The sequence below is a fragment of the Rhododendron vialii genome, chromosome 8a (assembly GCF_030253575.1).
Source record: "Rhododendron vialii isolate Sample 1 chromosome 8a, ASM3025357v1".
Lineage (NCBI taxonomy): Eukaryota > Viridiplantae > Streptophyta > Magnoliopsida > Ericales > Ericaceae > Rhododendron > Rhododendron vialii.
The window spans coordinates 5,968,430-5,992,473 of NC_080564.1; the positions used below are offsets into that span (position 1 = coordinate 5,968,430).

At 39.2% G+C, this 24,044-nt stretch overlaps 3 protein-coding genes across 4 annotated transcripts in view; 1 reads left to right on the plus strand and 2 right to left on the minus strand.

The window, feature by feature from the left end:
- Nucleotides 1–7,217, minus strand: part of LOC131298931 (metalloendoproteinase 2-MMP-like) — a 50,191-nt gene extending 42,974 nt beyond the window's left edge. The window contains exon 1 of the mRNA XM_058324435.1: nucleotides 6,100–7,217. Within this exon, the coding sequence (XP_058180418.1) occupies nucleotides 6,234–7,169 (936 nt within the window). The 5' untranslated portion in view covers nucleotides 7,170–7,217 and the 3' untranslated portion in view covers nucleotides 6,100–6,233. The remainder of the gene's footprint in view (nucleotides 1–6,099) is intronic.
- Nucleotides 6,050–23,827, minus strand: LOC131298932 (metalloendoproteinase 2-MMP-like). Of its 2 annotated transcripts, XR_009190575.1 has the most exons (2): nucleotides 22,723–23,827; nucleotides 6,050–6,106 (listed from the first exon to the last, which is right to left on the minus strand). XR_009190575.1 is itself a non-coding variant. In XM_058324437.1 (1 exon), the coding sequence occupies exon 1, from the start codon at nucleotides 23,789–23,791 to the stop codon at nucleotides 22,859–22,861; it is 933 nt and encodes a 310-aa protein (XP_058180420.1). In that variant the 5' UTR covers nucleotides 23,792–23,827; the 3' UTR covers nucleotides 22,660–22,858. The 2 variants fall into 2 exon arrangements, 1 of the variants encoding a protein (XP_058180420.1); XM_058324437.1 differs by lacking the exon at nucleotides 6,050–6,106 and having other exon boundaries at nucleotides 22,660–23,827.
- Nucleotides 14,285–15,414, plus strand: LOC131298930 (metalloendoproteinase 2-MMP-like). The gene has a single exon (XM_058324434.1). It carries the CDS (start codon nucleotides 14,316–14,318, stop codon nucleotides 15,297–15,299), a length of 984 nt encoding a protein of 327 aa, XP_058180417.1. The 5' UTR covers nucleotides 14,285–14,315; the 3' UTR covers nucleotides 15,300–15,414.
- Nucleotides 23,828–24,044: the final 217 nt, after the last annotated feature.

The window sequence follows — 24,044 nt, forward strand, 5'->3', positions numbered from 1 at the left end:
GAGGACTTGGATGACCAAGTCTCCTGTGCCACAACATAGCAGAGGAATCAGAACTCACTAAGATAGGAGAACCTGAGACAGAAGATGAGCTTTTAAAGTTGTTCATAATTGGATAGAGCCCCTTGTGACATGGTCCCTGATAGAGAATGTTGTGGGAAGTCTTGTCCTGAATGACAAGACCAGATGAGTCAAAAGTAAGAGAACAATTATTATCTTTGGCAAAATGATAAACAGAAATAAGATTGTGTGTGATATGAGGTGTATGAAGAACATGAGAAAGATGAAACTGTGCTGTTGGAGTAGGAAGAAGACCTTTTCCAGTATGGGTTACTTGAAGAGAATTACCATTGCCCACCAAAATTCCTTCAGTCCCATGAACAGGTTGAGAAATGTCCAGATTCTGCAGATTATTGGTTATATGATTCGTTGCCCCGCTATCAAAATACCAAGGTTGCGGAGGTGACAGAGTTGCTGAGAGAAATCCATCATAACCATTGTAATTTCCATTAACGGAACTCTGACCAGACCCAGAGCTAGAAACCCCAGAAGGACCAACAGAACCAATAAAATGAGCCTGTGCAGAAACTGAGGCAGGTGACATGTGTGACATTTGTTGAAAGTTGAAAGGTTGAGAGCCCCTCAAAGATGATCTAGGGCCTGAAAAAGGAACCTGAGAAGGCATCACAGGAAAATTATACTGTATAGGTGAAGAATTCATCCATGGATTTCCTTGAGAGCCTCTCCATTGGCCACTCGAAAACTGATCATAAGCAGGAAACTGAGCTTGAAACTGAGGAATCTGAGCTTGAAATTGAGGAAATTGAGATCTGTAGTAACAAAAGCTAGTGATATGATTATTTTTGCCACAGATTTCACAAGGATCTCTGGGAAATCTAGGGCCTCTTCCCCCTCTTCCTCTATAAAAATTTCTGGATGAAGTAGAATAGAATGGTTGTTGAGGCATAAACTGCTGTGATGAATAGGAAGGGAGAAATGGATTTTGATTGGCACTACTAGCTTGAGGTATCATAGGAACTTGAGGTATCATAGGAAGCATAGGAATTGATGGGGAAGGGCTAGGTAGTTGCTGTACAGATTGTATAGAACCCAAATTGCCTTGTGACATTGGATTGGGAACTGAAGAATTACCATGTGTAGCAACCAATACAGATGTAGTCACTGCTTCATCATCTTTTATCATTTGCATATCTTCTCCATTAAGCCTTGTCACTAATTCGTCAAAAGTGATATCATCGCCCCTCAGTCGTACAACAGTTTTAAAACCATCAAATGCTTTGGATTTTAGACCCCTGAGTGTGTGAAAAACAAGATCATCATCCTCCATTGGACAGCCTGCAGCTACTAACCTCTGTGCATAGCCCTTGATTGTATCTATATAGGCTTCCATGGTAGAGGTTTTGGTATTTTTATACAGTCTGTCTCTTACGTCATGTATATGTGCTCTAGACAACGAATTGTATCGACTCGACAATGATTGCCAGATTTGATAGGCATGATCTAATCCAAGAACATAAGGCAGTGTATTCTGAGATAACGAGGCAAGTAAACATGACAACAGTTGCGAATCAACTAGATTCCACATCACAAAATCAGCATTTGGAACCATTTCACCATCTGTATTACGAATTTGAGAAGCTGGACAAGTAGTTGTGCCATTCAAATAGCCAAGAAATCCATTGGCTTTTAACACACTTTCAACTTGAACACGCCATAAAAGATAATTGGCCCCATCGAGTTTAATATTCACTAACGAATGAAAATTAGAGACTAAGAAGGCGAGAGAAGAAGGTACAGTTACTGATGCAGTGGAGGTTGAACTCGCGGAAGAGGAATTCGAAGCCATTGAAGATCGGAGAAGTAAAATCGAAGAAAAATCGCCTTCGAGGAGAAAATCGCCTTCGAGATGGGGAGGAAATCGCCGTTGAAACACAGAAAAGTAATTGGAGAAGACAAAAGAAGAAAATCGCCTTCGAGATTGAAAATCACCTTCGAGATTGGGAGGAAATCGCCGTCGAAATACAGAAAAGCAACTAGATCTGTGGACTTTCGTCTCACGGCTCTGATACCATATGGAAATACACAAGAATCTACACAACTCTCATTCAAGAATCCAAATCAGATCAAGAACTGATTTTTAGGGTTTTTCTATTCACGACATTCATCTCTCTTGAATGAAGACAGAGTACACTGGAGCTTATATACTCCCACTTAATCTCAGATTAGTTAGCTCTTAACTAACAAACTAAACTAACCACAGAAACTTAACCAAACTAAACTAATTGACTGCCAGCTCAGCATTGCTATATGTATCTAAAGAATGCAGAAAATCACTTAGTGATTTCTGCTTACAGGGATGACCCATATATAGAAGTTTGGAGTGGTATGAATGGGAGACATGGGGTTTGATCCCAACTCCCAAGGTGGTAAAGGCTTGCCTTTGTGCCTTTTTTTTCAGATAAAAAACAGACTCTATTTTAACTGCATTAGAGTATCTCCAAACTTTACTTTAAATTTGAAGATGTCAAAACGTTACTTCAAATTTGAATATTTCAATTAAATTTTTTGAATACTGATGTGGCTATTTGACACCTTTAAAAATTGGCTATCATAATATTGTTCTTCCACCTATGGTGTCAAATTTGTTCTCACGATCTTAAAAAAAATATAAATTAAAAACGTTATTCACTTGGTTTCTTTCAAGAATAATTTACACATATAAACAGTTCGTTTGCATGGATAGCCGATAAAGCAAATGTATGAACGGGCTTTATGCTAGTTCTTATAATCGAAATAGAATGGCCCCCATTTTTAGATCAAAATTAGGCATGCATTGGCTATTTGTATTTCTTCTTCTTCTTCCATCGCTGTGAAGGTCTGTTTGCGGAACTATGACCACACAGAATTGGAAGAAAGGCCCACTCTATTAGTTAGTTGATCAACTTTCCAACGCGAATGAGTTTGGCCAAGTGCATATGGGGCAGTATATTTGAATCTCACGAAGGTCTAACATTTCAGACTTCGGGGTTATTGAACGGTTTGCCCGGTCGTTAGGATTCGTGGTGAGGATATGCGAACACAGAGTAAGAACTATTTGTAATCATACAATGAGAAGAAAAAAGAACTATTTCGCACAGATGTTAATTATGTTGAAGTAGTAAGAAGAAAAAGCCTCTTGAAGATAATCTATTTCCATCAACCATGAACCATGCAGAGCCGGCTTATAGCCAAGGCGAGGGAAGCGGGCGCTTCTGGCCCCCGAAAAAAATAAAAAACGAGGGCCCCCAAATTTTAGGATTCCTATATATATATATATATATATATATATATATATATATATATATATATATATATATATATATATATATATACACAGTCATTTTCAAATGAGAAAAAATAAGGACCTCTCCATTTCTCCCATTTTCCGTTCGAATTTCAATGATCCGAGCCGCTCAATGTGTTCAGAACGTGATTTTAAGGGTACCCAGGAAAAATCAACAAAAAAAAATGACTGGAAAGGCTTCACCCGAGCAGTTTTTATTTGAACCGTTTGATAAAATATATATGTGTGTGTGTGTGTGTGTGTGTGTATGGTCAAAAAAAAATTACACTAGCCTCATTTACACAAAATAGGCCCAATTGAAATTTAAGAGCTACAAAATAGGCCTAAATTGTGGACTATACCGATTACAGTTGCATCGGGGGAAAGAAGCTTTTCAAAGTTGAAATTGATCAAAAATTATCTTCAATCAACCATGTCTCAAGCAAGATTAAATGGATTGGCTATGTTGTCTATCGAGAAAGAATTGGAGAAGAAGCTTGACTATGGAGACTTAATCAATGCGTTTGCAGCAAAAAGTGCGAGAAAAATAATTTTCAAATGATAGATTTTGAGGTATGGTAAATTTTTTGTATTGGTTTTTTTTTTTTTTATGATTCTTTATAGACCACTTTTATATGAAAAATATAGGGTGGCCTCATTCAAGAGGTTCGCTTTCGGCTTCCAAAACTTATGAGCCGGCCCTGGAACCATTAAGAAAAAGCCTCTTGAAGAAAAAGCCCGTTGAAAAAGCTTACTCTATTTCCCCGTATTATGATGATTACTCATTACAAATAATGGTTAATGATCGAGTTTCATGGTAAACTCATTATTTGTAATCATAATTATGGAGTCCTTATTTGTAATCATACACAAAGTAAGAACTATTTCCACGTATATCTGGTGTTCTTCTCTTTATAGCTTTTCGGCGTTTTGATTAGGCTGATATATTGATTGTGCGTTGATTATTGAAAAAGTTTGAAACATAGCAAATCTACAAACCTAGGCAAGCTAGGATTTTTCATATATATATATATATATATATATATATATATATATATATATGAGTTAGGCTCCGGTGAGGGATCCCTCATTTTATTAAAATGCGGAACTCTTCTTCCCGATTGATTTTCGATGATCCGAGCCGCTCAAAGTGATCAGAACGTGATTTTAAGGGACCCTGTGAGAAATCAGCAAAAAAAAATGACCGGGAAGGGCTTCATCCGAGCAGCTTTCATTGAACGGTTCAAAAAAAACTGCTCGGATGACGCCCTTTCCAGTCATTTTTTTTGCTGATTTCTCATGGGGACCCTTAAAATTACGTTCTGCACACATTGAACGGTTCGGATTTTCAAAATCTGATCGAGAAATGAAATTCCTCTATGAGGAATTTTCAAGTGAGGGATCCCTCATTTTGTTAAAATGAGGGATTTTCATTTTTCGATCAAATTTTAAAAATCCGAACCGTTCAATGTGTGCAGAACGTAATTTTAAGGGTCCTCGCGGGAAATCAGCAAAAAAAATGACCGGAAAGGGCGTCATCCGAGCAGTTTTTTTTGAACCGTTCAATGAAAACTACTCGGATGAAGCTCTTCCCAGTCATTTTTTTTGTTGATTTCTCACGGGAACCCTTAAAATCACGTTCTGATCACTTTGAGCGGCTCGGATCATCGAAATTCAATTGGGAAGGGAAGTCCCGCATTTTAATAAAATGAAGGATCCCTCACCGGAACCTAACTCTGTATATATATATATATATCAGTCCCCTTCAGGTAAGGGCGCCCTTACCTTGTTAAGGTAAGGGCTTCCCTTTTTCTCCCTTTTCCCGATCGAAGTTCGATGATCCGAGCCGCTCAATGTGTTCAGAACGTGATTTTAAGTGTACCCGCGAGAAATCAGCAAAAAAAAATATTAGGAAGGGCTTCATTCGAACAGTTTTTATTTGAACCGTTCGATAAAAAACAAACAAAAACTGCTCGGATAAAGCCCTTTCCGGTCATTTTTTTTGCCGATTTCTTGCGAGTACCCTTAAAATCACGTTCTAAACACATTGAGCGGCTCGGATCATCGAAATTCGATCGGAAAATGGGAGGTCCTTACCTTAACAAGGTAAGGGCGCCCTTACCTGATTGAATCTGTATATATATATATATATATATATATATATATATATATATATATATATATATATATATATAGGAATTTTCAAGTGAGGGATCCCTCATTTTAACAAAAAGAGGGACTTTCATTTCCCGGTCAAATTTTGAAAATCCGAACCGTTCAATGTGTGCAGAACGTAATTTTAAGGGTCCCCACGAGAAATCAGCAAAAAAAATGACCGGGAAGGGCGTCATCCGAGCAGTTTTTTTTGAACCGTTCAATGAAAACTGCTCGGATGAAGCTCTTCCCGGTCATTTTTTTTATTGATTTCTCACAGGGACCCTTAAAATCACGTTCTGATCACTTTGAGCGGCTCGGATCATTGAAAATCAATCGGGAAGGAGAGTCCCTCATTTTAATAAAATAAGGAATCCCTCACCGGAACCTAACTCATATACTCTCTCTCTCTCTCTCTATATATATATATATATATATATATATATATATATATATATATATATATATATTATCAAAGCAGTCGATATGCGAGCAAGCTTACCATAAAACTCATTAACCAAAAAGAAAAAGGCTGATGAGATAAGGACTCCATATATAATATTCTTTGACAAATTAAAACTGATAAGATCTTAACTCGAATACACGATAGTACTTCGTAGTAAACACAAACAAGAAATACCCCATCTTTATTCCTTCATTTTGGGGATGACTTTAATTTAGTAGCTTCCCTATATCAATGGCGTCCGTAGATTACAGAAACCATGGCCAAAGTATTCCTTCACGCGTATAGAGTGTTAATTCCTTGTATATCATCGTCATTCAAACCTTTCATTGTTGCTGCAGGAATGACAGGCCACATGATAGCTTCTTGGACATTGCTATGTGCAAGTTCAAGAAGGTGCCCAATTTCATGCAAGGCCACAGTCTCTAGATGATATGAATCCTCGACCGGGTTCACTGTAAACGAATAGTCCCCGTTGTAGTGAAACCTACCATCAGTGGGGGGAAAGGCATGGGCCAAGACCCCATTTTGCCCGTTGAATGGTGCCCCGTCCCCATGTTCACCGCGGTAGAATCCGATTTGAAGATCCGCACTTGCGAAGTCTTGACTCTGAGAGAATGTAAATGGAGTTTGGGAAGCCCACGTGCTAAATGCATTGGCCGCGGCGGATATGGCATCCGAGCTGGTTTGGGGATCAAATGCGTAAGTGAGTTGGTACTGAGTAGGGGGCCATTTCGGGTTACCAGAAAACAAAACAAAATGAGAGATGGTGTGGAGAGTCTTTTGTGTGTGGTTGGCCTCTTTTTTACCTGCTCGCATCCAGTTGGTGCCATTAATGATGTCAGGGACCCCACATCGAGGGGCTGCCATTTGGGACACTGTTTTGGCATCTAAAGTTCCGGTAGTTTTCAAATGGTAATTGAGCTGGTATGTTTTGACGGCAGCCTCCAGCAAATCGTCAAAATCGTCGCCGTTGGAACCGGTTTGGTTGGGGGAGTAGTTTAGATAACCAAATTTCTCAAGATATTTCTTGAGTTGCTGGAGGCCTTTTACTGTCTGCCCTTTCTGACATCCTTCCAAATGCTTAATAAAGTCGAAGGATGTTGGGTTTTCAGCCTTGGGTTTTGATGGCCTTGCATGAGAGGGGAGAGAAAGGGCTAATGAGAAGAGGAAGATGCATAAGATAAGCTGCCGGAAAACTTTCGTTGCCATTTTTGAGGTAGAGAGAGGGAAGCTAGTTGCTAGCTAGCTGGGTACTTGGCGGATTTGTGAATTTGAATATCATCTCTTAGGCCTATTTATAGACTTGTATGAATAAAGTATGGGTTGTATGTCACGTTGAGAGTCGTTCTGCTTTTTCAATGACCAGTGCATGGGTCCCCTGGGGTTCCACAGTCAGGCCCTGCTCCGTTAAGATTGTTTTTTTAAGTATTTATTTCTCGTTTTACACGATTGATCATTTTTTCACAATACATTGTATTTAATTCAAAATATAAGTACTTATTTGAAAAATAAATAATAAAAAATAAGTACTTATTTCCTTTACTGGAATGGGGTCTTCAGTCATACTTGGCAATCTACACCAATGTTTGGATTCTACAAAATATTTTTTCACTTTTTGTGCTCCTAATTGATGCGTATGCAGCTATTTGTTAGATTGGTGTTCATTAAAACGAGAATATAAATGGTTTTATTGGGTTATTTGGTTCATGGCAAGATATATTTCTGTAAAAAGGTTTAAACTTGTGATCAGGAGGTAGGACTCGTGAGTCTGGTGGCTCCTTTCCATCCCACAAAGCAACACCTTCAGTTAAAATTTGGATGACCCCAAGCAATGATTAAAATTATGACGGCTAAGTAGCTTATGGCCACACCCGATATCCGTTACATAACATTCGCGTACGCTCATTATTGTTACGCCGCAAACTAAAGCTGGGGCTTGCTGAACTTTTAGCAAGTTGGGTGTTCTGAGACAGCTTGCGTGCAACTCGATCAAAATAAATTACACAACTAGAACTTTGGAGGTAATTATTTTGGTAATGCTAGGTGTTTTTGGCTAGTTTGCGTGCAACTCGAACTAATCCCCAAAATCCCTCTCATAGTCATTTCACCCTCGCACGCATATGCATGACGTGAGGTGGGTGGCCCCATGAATAGCGGCTAGGAGAATCAAACCTAATACTTTAGCGAATACCTAAATATATATTATGCAAAGACCATCAGGCCAACCCATTGAGTTAACTTGGTAGGTAATCCTGTATTCACATTACTTGTACCTGGTTTTTTCCCCTTAATCTTAACAATTTTTTTTGTCCTAATTCATAAATTAGTGTGGTGGACTATTTTCAGAATTTTGGGTTTGGGAACAAATCAATTTTGATGGGGCACCAATAAAAATGTTTTTTTTTTCAATTTATGAAAATTCAATTTATTTTTTGGAATTATGGAAACTCATTTTTGAAATGCACAAAAAATACGACGATGCGAATAGGACATTTTTCATCAAAGTTCTCTGTCTTTGATAAAATGTATTTGAAATTCGGAAAACGGAAAACCTAGAATGTTGGAAATGAAAATAATACATTGTCTTTGATAAAATGTATATGAAATTCGGAAAACGGAAAACCTAGAATGCTGGAAATGAAAATAATACTTTATGGGGTGTTTCTAGTAGTGAATAAATTAAGGAGAAGATGTTGCATGTCGTTGACTAGTTATTTTCTCTACCCAATAAGTTGTTGATCAGTGTGAACAAGATACTAAATAAGTTGTTGATTGTGAGTGAATTAGTGTGAATAAGTTGTTATTTAGTGTGAACCATATGCTTAAATGCAAAAAACTATTGATGAGTGTTAACAAGATGCTAAAATACCAAAATTTATTGATTAGCGTGAACAAGATCGTAAAATGGCATAAGTTGTTTCCCAAAAACATTAGGGGACAGGCAGCATGTTTGAAACACGCTCGTTGTTTTCAGTTTTGTCATTCCATGGAGGTGCACGTTTATACAGAGTTTTGCTTCGCCTTATTTGCTAAACTAGGGTTTCATTTGTATATGATTGAAGAAGACTAGAAGAAAAAAAGGTCTTCCGTAAAGTCCGTGACGAGGACAATTAATGTCTGAAGTCTTGTTTTGATGGACTTGCTTTTATTGACCGTGACAAATGCTCAAAATGATGTTTTTTTAATTTGCTATGCTTCCTTTTTTACTATTCACATTCCTTTTAAAAAAGAGAAAAGGGAATGTGAATTGTAAAAAAAAGAGTGTGAAAATCATTTTCCTTTGCTGAAAAAGAAAATGGAATACGCGTTGTCTAGAAAATAAACAGTTATTGAATAATGAAAGATTGCAATTTGCAACGGAAACTCTAAAGAAACATACAAGAGCCACCGACGAGAGCCACCGACGGCCATGCGGGGCCCAACACAGATGATACGATCCATTCAATAATTTTTTTTTAAATAAATTGAGTGGGCCTGTAAAAAATCAACTCAATCTAATATGTGTAAGAGCTCGATTTGATCTTACATTTTTTCATTCAGACTTTGGATTCGTGAAAAAAATGAAAGATTGGATCGAATATCTACACATATCAGATTGAGCTAATTATTCACAAGCCCACTCAGGTTTTTTTAATTTAAATTATTGAACGGCTCAGATCATCCGTGCGGGGCCTAGAGTGGGCCCCGCGTGGCCGTCGGTAGTTCCCGTCAGTGCCCCTTTTCTGTTTCCGTAGCAGAGTCCATTTTGCAAATTGCCTTTCCAAAATAATTGTGATATACTCCCATTTACTCCTGTATGTACTTTGAAGTTTGAAGATGTGTTATAGGAGTATTATTACATACAGAAAAACACAACTCTTTTTTTGGGATTGCACGATGTCCCGGATCTGCTTACGCGCACCACAGATTTATCCCTACAGCCTCTCCCACAACTGTTTCACATGCTTATGCGCGAAGGTAAGAATACCCTAAAAATTGTTGGCAAGAGGAATTGTCACACCCTCGATTTTCAACTAAAATAATAATATGTTTTCTACAAACAAAAGTCTTTTTCTCAACTATATCTTCCTTTAAATGTCGTGTAAATCCAAACAGCCAATCAAGTCGCTACTTCTTCTTCTCTCTAAATTTTTTTTTTTTTTTAAAATCTCCCAAACATTTACAATTAAATGGGTTTCATAATCGTCAAGGAGAAGAGTTTATACATGGCTTTACAAATATTCTAATCAAAAGGGCACAACCTTCCATTGCGAGTAAAATACACAACATGAATTAGACTAGATGCTAAACACTTCCTTTATGATACCAATGAAGCTCTCAAGAGACGTCTCAATGTGCACTCCATGCAATCCAAGCTAAGTGTAATGGCGAGTACCTGAAAGGATAGGGTGAGCTACACTAGCTCGTAGAGATATCCATACCTAAATTACATGCAGAAGTGAAGACAGATCACAAGGGAAAACATTTTCCAAAAGCATACTTGTTTTGTCAAAAGTGAAACTCAAAATGTCATACTCACGCTGGAAAATATTTAACTCCATTTCTCAAACACCAACACTCTCACCCACTCACACCAATACTCTTAAAAATCTCAGCTTACCGTTACGACGTTATCCAAATCAATCCTTGCTTTTTCATTTCCATTTCAATGACCTAAAGATTAATCTCAGCTCTTTAACGAAATGTTTTCACTTTCTTTACTCATACAACTAGCCTACCTCACCCCAAAATATACACGCTAGGCATGTGGAGTTAGAACATAAGGTAAGCAATAACAAGTCAAACAATATCGCACCTCAACAACAAGGAAACTCACCCGTCTTCCCCAAATCAATCTTCAAATCTCAAGTTTAACATCTAGTAAAAATCTCTTCACAATAAGATGTCTTTTATGAAACTCTCGCAATGCATAGCACCACAAGGTACCAAATATGCATTCACACATAACAAGTTGACCACCACATATCAGGAAAACAAGCCACAATGATTTGGAGGTCTAAAAGAAGGAATGTAAAACATGTATTGACATACTAGACAATCCAAGTTACCAACTCAAACTGACATTTCAATCTTAGTATGATGCTAAATACTATGAAGATTCTCCGTTTTCACTGTCACATGTTTCGATTTCATTTCCGGGCATTAAGGACCCCGTGCGTCCTATGTCCATTCCGGCATCACACCTTTCGGTGGATCCGTGGCTTTCTTGTGCACTTCCGGGCATTAGGGACCCCGTGCGTCCACTAAAATCCTTTCATTCAGTTCCGGGCTTTTAGGACCCCCGTGCGTCCACTAAAATCCGTTCATTCAATTCCGGGCTTTAAGGACCCCCGTGCGTCCACTAAAATCCTTTTGATTCAATTCCGGGCTTTTAAGACCCCCGTGCGTCCACTAAAATCCTTTCATTCAATTCCGGGCTTTAAGGACCCCCGTGCGTCCACTAAAATCCTTTCATTCAATTCCGGGCTTTAAGGACCCCCATGCGTCCACTAAAATCCTTTTGATTCAGTTCCGGGCTTTTAGGACCCCCGTGCGTCCACTAAAATCCTTTCATTCAATTCCGGGCATTAAGGACCCCCGTGCGTCCACTAAAATCCTTTTGATTCACATCTCATATTACCACCCAATGGACCCCCTTTGTGACATCTCCATTAAGAGTCTAATTTGCAAATACTTATAAAGATCCTCATCTTTGTAGTACCCATCAGTGCTTAACAACCATGCACTCATGCCAAGTGATTCACCAAATCCTGTTTAACTCACTACAAGTATCCCGCAAGCCCAAAGACTCAATCTCATGGAAAGACATCGAATAATTTACACATCGCGTCAAACATTCTACAACTTAATTTATCATCAATCGTATCATCCATCTAATCCATTTTCTATTCCAATCGTTTACAAGTATTTTAACCCTTATGCTCACTAATTCTCATATCCCAATAATTAATCATCTAGATCAACTCATCATATCCCCACATATCCAATAGGTGAAATTAATTATTCACACTTGAAGTTCTGACTATATCCGATCAAATAACATAAATTTAAGAACGACATTTAAACCATTGAAAAGTAGGCTTCTCCTTTGAATCCATAGATCATACATCAAAAACGGAGTTCGGGTAACTTAACTACGGCCTTTCAATTATAGCTCCAATATAACAGTAAAAACTGGTACAAAGGCAGAATTTAGGTCAACTTTGGATGCAAATCTGTTATCGCTCGGACATACCCATGATGCATGGGATGTATCGTTGGAAAGCTCTATGTGTCTAGTTTCTACCAAAACAAACGGTGTGTCCTTTCGAGTCCCGAGCTAGGAGTTATGGCCATTTTACCTAAGTCCGCCGATGCTGTCAGATTCTACGCGGGAATAAGTAAAATTGATTGAAAAATCATAACTCTTTCATCTTAAACCCAAAAATAGTGAAACCAAAGCCAAAAGTTGCACGACGACAAACCCTACACTCAGTAAAAATCCCAGGTTCAGAAACGAGAGGAGATTAACCCAACAATCAAAAGAAAAACAGTTTCGCAACCATTTTCGCACCTATCAACCAACCCAGCTTTAGAAATTCACCAAAAATTGTATACTTAACCAAATTAATTGATTCCAACGCCAATCTCTTCTTAACTTAAATATGCACCTCCTGTAAAAGACCCAAAGCCACCCAAAATGTTCGTCATGCCCAGAAAGTTAAAAGAAGACAGCCACGCACAGATTCGCACATCCAGCAAACAGCCAGTATTCAAAAATTCATAACTAATTGTGTGATTATCGGTTTTGCATGATCTTGGTACCGAAATCTTCGTATTGAAACGAACTTTAACAGTTATGAAGACACCAAAAATTGATTCCTAGCAGAAGGGCTCCCAAAAGACAGATTACCAAAACCCACGAAATTTTCAGCATGCTCAAGATTTATGCAAGACTCAAAATAGATGATCAAACTTGATTCTTGTACATCCAACTAACACTCAAACATGTAAAGAAAGGTAGGAGATCCCTACCTCGAAGGTTAGAAGCAAGCCCGAACATGGAGGAAACTTCGAAGTGCTCCAATCACGAATTTTCTTGGATGAATAGAAAGCTCTCGTCGCGTAGAACAACTTTAGTGCTTGGGATTTTTCAAAAATCTCACTCGTAGGAGATGAAATTGAAGAGAAAAGGTGAGAGAGGTGAGAGCCGAGAGAGAGAGACGCCGGAGAAGAGAGAAAAAAGAAAAGGGAAAGTGAGTGGTTTCCTGCCCCATTTTTTTGATTATATAGCACAAATAACACTTACACCCTTTCACTCCTATTGTATTACGTCAACTCCCACAACTTACAAGTCATCTCACCTTGCGCCAACTCATATCTACATTGTTATCCCAACTTTGATAATCCAAATACATATTAAACATTTAAAATTTGAAAAAAATAATTATGAGTCTCTACAGGAATCAAACATGGAGCCTTGGAAAGAAGCAAATCCCTAAGTTCCAGGTCAAGAACACCAGAATAACAACACTCAACGTGTTCATATAATTTCTGATACTCAATCAAACCTTCTTCCCTTTATAAATAATAGCATTATCGAATTCTACGGAGATTAAACATTCCAAACCTCGAGATCACTAAAGGGTTATGACGCTCGTAAGTTGGCCCAGACATTGGGTTATTAAAAACATTTAATCAAACTTCCGAACCGAGAATTCACACTTGAAGGAAGTTGTTAGGGAAGTTTGATCAATTTGCTAATGAAGTTGTAGTGGGAATTCTTTTGGTCTTTTTGACCAATTACTTTAGAACCCTGTCGTCTAAGACAGGGCTTCCACTATATGACCAAAGACCAATCAACAGCCATGATTACACTCCCCTCCAAAAACTATAGACTCTGGGTCAACTGATTTTGTTTGTTTAGAAGCTCTCATTTGTAGAATAAGTAATAACTAGTCGTAATTTGTGGCTAAGAACATTCATTTGATCCGAACTAAGGGCAAGTCCAATGGTGCTATACCCATTCTAACATACTGGTGTCAGAGGATTTGTTTTACAAAGGGAAGATCCGGTCGAAAACGATATAACAGCGCGATACAATAGCAGCAGGGAAAAAAAAAAAACTCTGGGGCCAGTGGGGGTTCGTGACCCTATATGCCTTGCACTCGGTCCGCCCCCGAATGGTATGTCGGAACCCCTATCTCATCTCTTTAGAAGTAAGCTAGACATCTATTGCGTGACAAAAAATAAAAACTGACAAGACTCAACGAAACACACCACCCATATTTTCTTCATAGAAGTCTATAAATAGGCACAAGGCATGAGATTCAAACTCAAAAATCAGGCCACCAAGTACTCAGATAGCTACTAAAAATGGCAATAAAAGTATTCCAACATTTCTTGTGCATTTGCCTCTTCTCATTAGCCCTTCCTCTCCCCTCTCATACAAGCCAATCAAAACCCAAGGCTGAAAATCTAACATCCTTCGACTTTATTAAGCACTTGGAAGGAGGCCGGAAAGGCCAGACGGTAAAAGGCCTCCAACAACTCAAGACATATCTTCACGAATTTGGCTATATGAACTACTCCCCTAACCAAACCAGCGCCAACGACGACGATTTTGACGATTTCTTGGAAGCCGCAGTCAAAATGTACCAGCTCAATTACCATCTAAAGACTACTGGAACTTTAGATGCCCAAACGGTGTCCCAAATGATGGCCCCTCGATGTGGGTTCCCTGACATCAGTAAGGGCACTAACTGGATGCGAGCAGGCAAAAATGAGATCAGTCACACCCAGAACGCTATCCACACTGTCTCTCATTTCGCTTTCTTTCCCGGTAACATGAAATGGCCCCCAACTCAGTACCAGCTCACTTACGCGTTTGCTCCCGGAACCCGTGCAGACGCCAAATCCGCCGTGGCTAGAGCATTCTACACATGGGCTTCCCATACTCAATTTACATTCTCTCAGAGTCAAGACTTCACAAGTGCAGATCTTAAAATCGGGTTCTACCGTGGTGACCATGGGGATGGGGCACCATTCTCTGGGACAAACGGTGTCGTGGCCCATTCTTTCGCGCCAACTGATGGGAGGTTTCACTACAACGCAGACTATTCGTTTTCCGTGAACCCGGTCGCGGGCTCGTTTCATCTAGAGACTGTGGCCTTGCATGAAATTGGACACCTTCTTGGACTTGGACATAGCACTTTCCGAGAGGCTATCATGTACCCAAGCATTCCTGCTGCAACAACCAAAGGTCTGAATGCCGATGATATACAAGGAATTAAGACTTTGTACGATCTTGAGCCTGTTAGAATTAGTTCTTTTAAATTTGTCTTTCAGTGTGATGTTTGATGAACTTAAGTTAACTTATATTTTAAGAAAGCAAGAGCTGAGAGCAGCCCCTTTTCCTCCCCTGTTTCTTTCGGCTCCTGTGGCTTTTTTTTGGGCAGCCATAATTTGCCCAAAATCTCTTGATTCCTCCACTAAAATCAATAAATAGTTAAATGGTAAAGCCAACATAAGTGTTATCAAAACTTTGTTAGATCAAGAACATGTTGAGGTGAAGATTATTGAAGGAGTCCAATTACTATAATTTAGACGTCATAAACAAATGAAACCGATGACTTACTTATAGGCGTGATATGTGGAGGCCAAGGAGTCTAATAGAATTTTCAAAATTTCATGGCTAAAATGAGATTGATCTTGATTGTAGCCCACTGGTCTTGTAGACTGCTACTAGTCCTATCCTTAAATTAATGTGGAGGACAATGTTAAAAATTTTTTAGAACAAAGCAATTTTGACGAAGCACCATTGAAATGTGAAACCTCCGACATGCTATCAAATCTTCTGGGCCAGTACATAAGAAACTTTGCTAAGGGTTTGAATGGGCCCCCCAGTTGGTGGACGGCGGAATTGATCCCCAGATATTAGTTAAGGTGTCTGAAAATTGGCCAAACATTTTGAGATATCTCGGTGCTAAAAGAACAAAAATAATAGAGAGCAACTTTACATTAAAAGTGCAGGAGTCTTATTTGCTGAACTGGGGGTTCAATATGAACGATTGATGAAGACTAGAGGAAAAAATGAGTCTTCTGTAAAGTCCGCAACAAGGACAGTACGCACCTTACACTGTTTAAAGTCTTGTTTATATTTTTTTCCAATCTTTGGAGGGTACTTTCATTACGAAAAGTCGAAAATCAAACATCGAAAACTGGCAACCACCCCCAAAGAGAGAGAAAAACAATCACAAAGTAGGCTTAAACTCACAAAAAAAACATTCAAGACCTCATACAGAATAGACTCGTCTCCAACCTCGAAAAGCCATCAAGACATTGTAGAAAAGTAAAACTTGCCACAACAACACCCACAAGGGGTGAGAAAGTCCCACGGAGGGGAGAAAGACCCACACAAGTACCAACAAAAAACAACAAACAATAACAAAACCGAAACCTACGAGCAACAACTGATCCACACACCTAAATCCAGCCGCCCAAACTGCCAATCAAGATCGCAACCCTCACTGTTTAAAGTCTTGTTGGGAGGGCCAATGTCTAAAGTCTTGTATACGTCGTCTAGAAAATAGACAGTAATTAAATAACGAAGAATGCAATTTGCGAATGACCTTTCCACTACAATTTTCATAGAGGAAATATCAATTCAACCTATCTAGATTTATTCTGAAGATGTATTACTTTTATAACAAAACTCAACTTGTTAACGTACCTTCACATATTCAATCAAACGGATTTTTTATTTTTTTTTCTATAACTCGTTCTTCTTTTCAAGTTTTATGATTTGGATTATCATTCTGAGACCGGGATGATCCATAAATAAAAATTTGGAGGGGTGTGAAGCAGAGACAGAGCTAGAATTTTTGCGTAGGGGAGACGAATATACACAAGACGGATTTTTTTTTCAATATAAAAGTAAGATTTTTTAAAATTTTAGAGGGGGACGGGGGAGGGCAGCCCCTACGAGCCCCCTTCTGTCTCCTCTGGCTCCATTCTTGGTAAGGAGGAATGAGACAGAGAGTTGATCCAAGGCGGTAAAAGCTTGCCATTAGAAAAATTATTGGGTGGCCTTGGTGCCTTTTTTGCAGATATAAAAAGACTTTGTGGCCTTGGTGGCTTTGATGACTAGATTACCTAAGTCAAATGAACTTGATTCATACAAGTTTGTTCTACGCGTTAATTTAAAGCCTACAAAGCAAATAATTCGAATCACGTTTCGGGGCTCGGGATAGTGTCCGTTTCATCCTGGCTTCCATATCTTCGGGTTGCTCCTTCAATATATTCGTGGTCCGTCCATGGATGGAACTAGGGGATCTAGAGACAGCGGCTGCCACGACAAAATTTTTAGAAAATATAATTATTATATGTAAAAAAAAAATTATTCCCTACTTATATAGTCTCGCCACTGCTAAGTTTTTTTTCTTATTTTTTATTATAAACCAATCATAAATCTTCTTCTTTTTTTCAAGAAAGGTGACCCAAAAAAGTATTCAAAACTAAATTCAATCGGCCAAAGTGAAATAATATAAATGATGATGTGTAATTAAGAAAAAAAAAACTCCACATTCTAACCCTAAAACAACTTAACCTAAAAAATTAAGGGAATTTAATTATAATGGCACTTTCCAAATTTATAATGCCACTCCCAAAAGGGAGGGGAGTGCAGTTATCAATTTGGAAAATCCATATAAGGATTTGGAGAGTGACATTATCGATGCCCAAAATTATAATTAGTCTTTTTTCATACTCTATGTGCAAATGACGTACAAACATCATTTAATATAGTTTTTGTTATATTATTTTAGTTTTTTCTGGAGCCGATGACTATTAATATTGTAATGTATTTTTTTAAATTTTTTAATATACATTTTGCCATTGCTAGGATAAAATCTTGGTTCCGTCCCTGGCCCCGTCCTATAAGGCAGGACTAATGACCTTGTACCAATCAACGTTTTTTGAGTTTTTCCTTCTTGAACCAATCAACACTAGCCAACCCCCAAATTGGCCACCTCAATCACGACTTTCGTTCGTTTAGCGAATTAGAGCCAGGGTCAGTCGCCTTATTTGAGAATTCTCAGTTTTTGAGAAATTTGCATGATGGTTTTCTTCTTCCCTTTTTTCTTTTGTGTTTGGCGGTCAGGGGTGTTCCGGCTGGGCCAAATTATGTGCACTTCAATTTATTCCTTTTGTGATCTTGTCAAGACAAAGGCAGATGATCTACACTGGAGAGTTGCATGAATATACTGGTGACAAAATTGGAAAATCAAAACCAAGGGGAAGGAACAAAGTCAAAACATACACAAAATAAACCTTACAAGGCGGCTTTGAAATTTTAGTTCAATGACGAAAACGTTCAAAAACTTTTTCTGCAGAGATATGAAGCAAAGATAAGGATGATCAAATGAGGTAACCAAATTGGCTCTTTTTTGCACCTTAGCGGATGTGAGTAGTCCATAAAATGTTCCACATGAGATGATAATCGAGTATTATTTCGGCAGCTTGCCAGTCTATAGGTTTTGTCTTTGATTTTAATTAGAGTCTCGCAGCTCTCGTGAGTGGACAATGGGATTGGATAAATTGTGTCGAACATTCCTCTGAAATCCCTACGCTAGATCTCAGGTCCGGATTTGGCATATTGAGCTCAGTCTTCAGACCTAGCACTACAAGGCAAGGAACCCCCGTTAGCTCCTATCCGGCCAAGGATGACGGGAAAGGCACTCCCTTGGTTAAGTACCTTGACAGAGAAGATGAAGTGCATAACTCTTACGTGGGTGTATATATATATAGTAACAACGTACCTCGTTAGGGTTATATAGGACCTCTTGGTTTAAACTCACCTTGTGCCAAACATGTCACACTCCAAAATGAGAAGTGACCGATCATGAACCACAAGACTATACCAAAGCTCGTAGAGCGTGCAGCCTAAAAGAAATTTAATAAAGCTCTTACAACAATGATCTACCAAACAGTCAACCATTTTTCCAAATATTTTGTTTCAAATCTAATTTTCTTGGTTATATTTTTTTTACTGTTCCAAAAACAAAAGACCTTAATTAAGTAAACGCTAACGAATATTTATAGATATTGAACTAAATAATGCTCCAATTAATAAGTTAACCTGACAAATTTTCATGTTCTTGAGAAATTTGCATGATAGTCTTTTTCTTCTCTGTGTTTGGTGGTTAGGGGTGTACGGACAGATTATGCGCATTTTGACTTATTCCTTTTCTAATTCTATCAAAGGCAGGTATCTACACCGGGGACTTGCATGAATATATTGGTGACAACATTGGGAAATAAAAACAAAGGGGAAGGAAGAAAGTTGAAACATACACAAAATAAACCGGGGCCAGCTTGAAATTTTCGATTAATTGAGGTGCACGTAAACTGGCCCAGACAATTTGAGATATGTCGGTGCTAAAAAATAAAAAATTAATAGAGATTAATTTTACATAAAAACTGCATGAGTTTTATTCGCTAAACTGGGGTTCAATATGAACGATTGAAGAAGACTAGAGAAAAAAATGAGTCTTCTGTAAAGTCCGCAACAAGGACATGCAACAGGACACTGTTTAAAGTCTTGTTTGGAGGGGCAAATGTCCAAAGTCTTGTATACGTCGTCTAGAAAGTAGACAGCAATTGAATAATGAAGAATGCAATTTGCCGAAAGGCTTTTGCACTACAATCTTCACAGAGGAAATATCAATTCAACCTATCTGGATTTACTCGGAAGATGTATTACTTTTTATAACAAAACTCAACTTGTTCGCGTACCTTCACATATTCAATCAAACTGATTTTTCCTTTTTTACATAAACTCGTTCTTATTTTCAAGTTTTATGATTTGGATTATCATTCTAAGGCCAGGATGATCCGTAGATAAAAATTGGGAGGGGTGTGGAGCAGAGAGGGAGCTAGAATTTTGGCATAGGAGAGACGAATTTTTTTTCAATGTAGTAAAATTTTTTAAAATTATTGGGGCCGGGAGGGTGGGGGAGAGGGGACAGCCTCTACTAGCCACCCTCTGTCTCCTCTGGCTCATTCTTGGTATGGAGGAATGAGACAGAGAGTTGATCCTAGGCGGTCAAAGCTTGCCATTAGAAAAAAATTTGGGTGGCCTTGGTGCCTTTTTTTCTGATATAAAAAAGACTTTGTGGCCTTGGTGCCTCGGTGGCTTTGATGACGGGATGGACGGTACGTAGCCCACCACACGATTGGGCAAATATTGTTCGGTGGCGCCGGCAGCTACAGATGGACCGCGGTTGGGGGGAAGAATGGGGTGTTGGAATGAGTTTATGGGAGAAGAGAGACGAGTGGTATGGGTCACGATCATAGTTCTGAATACCGTTTCGGACAGGGTACCGGTTTTTCTACTGGTACGATATGTACCGGTACCGGTCAGGTACCGGGTACCGTTTCAGATTTACCGCAACTAGAATATATATAATAATTATAATTCAAAAAATTCCCCCATACCATGCAATTTATCATAAAACACATATGTATTTGCCTTTTGTCCCACATTGCCTTGTTACAAAGCTCTTTTCCATTTTTAATGACTTTGCACACTAGTGAACTTGTGAATGAAGATCCAAGAAGAGGTCACGCGCGCTCAGGAAAATGGGCCGTGGCCAAAGGCAATTTGGAAAAACTGATTCGGAAACCAATTAACCGGTTGCGCGTCACGAGTCATTCGCGCGCAGGGGGGGTGCAAATCCGGGATTTGAGCCTTGCGCACGTACTATGGTTAAGCCCACGTTTTGCTAAAATTCTAAAACCGGCAACTTTTTTTTATTATAAACGTTCCAGAATAAGCGTTCCAAAAAAACAAAACCAAAATCTTTTTTTTAAAGCGTTCCAGAAAACAGAAAAAAAAATCAGCTCCAACACATATCGATAAATATTATTTCTTGATTCGTAGGGGCGAAATTGTACAATTGAGCAGTTTCGCCCCTACAAATCAAGAAATAATACTTACCAATATTCGTTGGAGCTGATTTTTTACAAGGCCTCATAAAATATTATTCTAAAATTTATGGACATTTTTCTGTATTTTTTTGGGACCCAAGATGAACCCCACAAAAGATATAGTGGATGGTGTAGTGGATGGATGGTAGTGTATGTAGCATATTTGGAGAGAGAAAAATGAAAAAGAAAGTGTTGTGGTGAGAGGAGGGAGAGAGTTTCAATCCGAAACGTCTAAAAATGTATTGGATGGCCGGATATGCCAAGCAAGTACCACATGGGACATATCCATCCGAAACCGAAGAATTTCTCAGAGCAGAGAGAGAGGATGAGTTTATGGGTGTTATTTATTACTGTAGGTTTTATAGGAAAAAAATGGGCATGAGAGTATTATTGGATTTGTTCAAATTTCAGAATTAAAACATAAGTATTCATATCAAGTAGGATGAAGACTTTGTATTTATACGAGTCAACCTCTATTTAACTTCCCGAAATTAAAATTCTTAAATCCAAAAAATAAGTGCTTTAAGTGCTTATTTTAGGGAAAATGATATTGACACTCCAAAAATTGATGCAGACACTCCAAAATTAGTGCAACTCCAAAGTCACTTTCCTTTGTTTTTTGGAGTGCCTACATCAATTTTTGGAGTGCCAATATCATTTCCCTATTTTAGTTAGTAGAACACACTCGATCCTATCTGTTTTCAAATTTTTTTATTGATCGGCACCCGATCATTCTTTGGTCCAGCGGCAGTCTCGACACCACTCAACCCAACACAAAAGCCGGCCTTGAGGACAAGCCCAAGAAATAGCGTCTTCGGCTAAAATTTTTTACAGGAAGTGATCTAACGGTTGTAGAGGTTGTTTTCGTTTATATGCCCAGACAATTTCAACAAAAATCGCTCTGTTTTATAATATAATATAATATAATATATATATATATATATATATATATATATATATATATATATTTTATTGAAATAGTCGACGTGGGGGCTCCGTTCCGAGTGGTTTATACTTTCTGAATGTGGGTTCGAGGTCAGCTCCTGGTTCCCTGCTCTGTCCTGCAAAACGAAGCACGACTAAAAGACCACACCGGAGGTTCTCCGGGATGGCCCTCCGGTGCAAGAGTCATTTTACTTGCAAGGAAGAATTAGGGATTAGGAGTTAGGGTTTGTTCTGTGCGTACCTCGTCCAAGTAGGCATAATGGGATATTTATAGGGAACCCTTAGCTTGGTCTCCAAGGTCGCACCAACGCTCAACACGCGTTGGCTGATGTCACTCTTACATCACGTTTAGGGTTTTGCAACCGTTTTCAAGATGAGCTGGCACCTTCACGTGCCCCATCATTATCCTCATAACCGTTTGGATGACGTCACGACCATCATCATTGCCACGGCTACTGTTCCAACGCAGACGGGCTAGATCGTCGGCCACGCCACGCTCGGAACCGAGCATGTCGTGCGACCTCGGCAGCTGTCCAAACGAATGTATTCCCCGCCCATGCGGGTGCTGGGACTGGAGCGTTTAAGGAAGTAGTAATTAACGGGACCTTCGGCTACGGGGACCCTCGGCTACGGTTGTTGTTCCGAACGTTGAGAAAAAGATGACTTGGAGTTGAAAGGGATTATTGGATTATGTTCGGAAATGGTCCGAGCCATTTTGCTCAGCCTGCTACAGTCGATATGCGAGCAAGCGATCAGGAAACTCGTTAGCCAAAAGGAAAAAGGCCGATAAGATAAGGACGCTATAATATATTTTTTTGACACAAACTAATACATCTGAACTCGAATACACGATAGTACCTCATAGAAAAAACACAAACAAGAAATACCCCATCTTTATTCCTTTATTTTGGGGATGACTTTAATTTAGTAACTTCCCTATATCAATGGCGTCCGTAGATTATAGAAACCATGGCCGAAGTATTCCTTCACGCGTATAAAGTCTTAATTCCTTGTATATCATCGTCATTCAAACCTTTGACTGTTGCTGCAGGAATGCTAGGCCACATGATAGCTTCTTGGACATTGCTATGTGCAAGTCCAAGAAGGTGCCCAATTTCATGCAAGGCCACAGTCTCTAGATGAAACGAACCCGCGACCGGGTTCACGGTAAACGAATAGTCCCCGTTGTAGTGAAACCTACCATTAGGAGGGTAAAAGGCATGGGCCAAGACCCCATCTTGCCCGTTGAATGGTGCCCCATCCCCATGTTCACCGCGGTAGAATCCGATTGTTAAATCCGCACTTGCGAAGTCTTGACTTTGAGAGAATGTAAATGGAGTTTGGGAAGCCCATGTGCTAAATGCTTTGGCCACAGCGGATATGGCATCCGAGCTGGTTCCTGGAGCAAACGCATAAGTGAGTTGGTACTGAGTAGCGGGCCATTTTGGGTTACCGGAAGGGAATTCATAATGAGAGACAGTGTGGAGAATGTTGTGTGTGTGATTGGCCTCTTTTTTGCCTGCTCGCATCCAGTTAGTGCCATTAATGATGTCAGGGACTCCGCATCGAGGGGCCGTCATTTGGGACACCGTTTCGGCATCTAAAGTTCCAGTAGTTTTCAAATGGTAATTGAGCTGGTATGTTTTGACGGCAGCCTCCAAGGAATCGTCGAAATCATCGTCGTTTGTATGGGCTTGGTTAGGGGAGTAGTTTAGATAACCGAATGCCTCAAGATATTTCTTGAGTTGTTGGAGGCCTTTTACTGTTTGCCCTTTTTGACATCCTTCCAAATGCTTAATAAAGTCGAAGGATGTTGGGTTTTCAGCCTCTGGTTTTGATGGCCTTGCATGAGAGGGGAGAGAAAGGGCTAATGAGAAGAGAAAGATGCATAAGAAAAGCTGAAAAACTTTTGTTGCCATTTATGAGGTAGAGGGAAGCTAGTAGGTAGCTGGCTGGGGTACGTACTTGGGTGGATTTGTGAATTTGAATCTCATCTCCTAGGCCTATTTATAGACTTGTATTAAGAAATTATGGGTCGTGTGTCACGTTGAGAGTCGTTCTTTCAAGGAGGTGCTTTCTCTTTCTTTTTCCTTTCTTTTTTGTAAATAAGGAGGTGGTTTCTCAATTACCAGTGCTTGGGTTCCCGGGGTTCCACAGTCTCGGCCCTGTTTC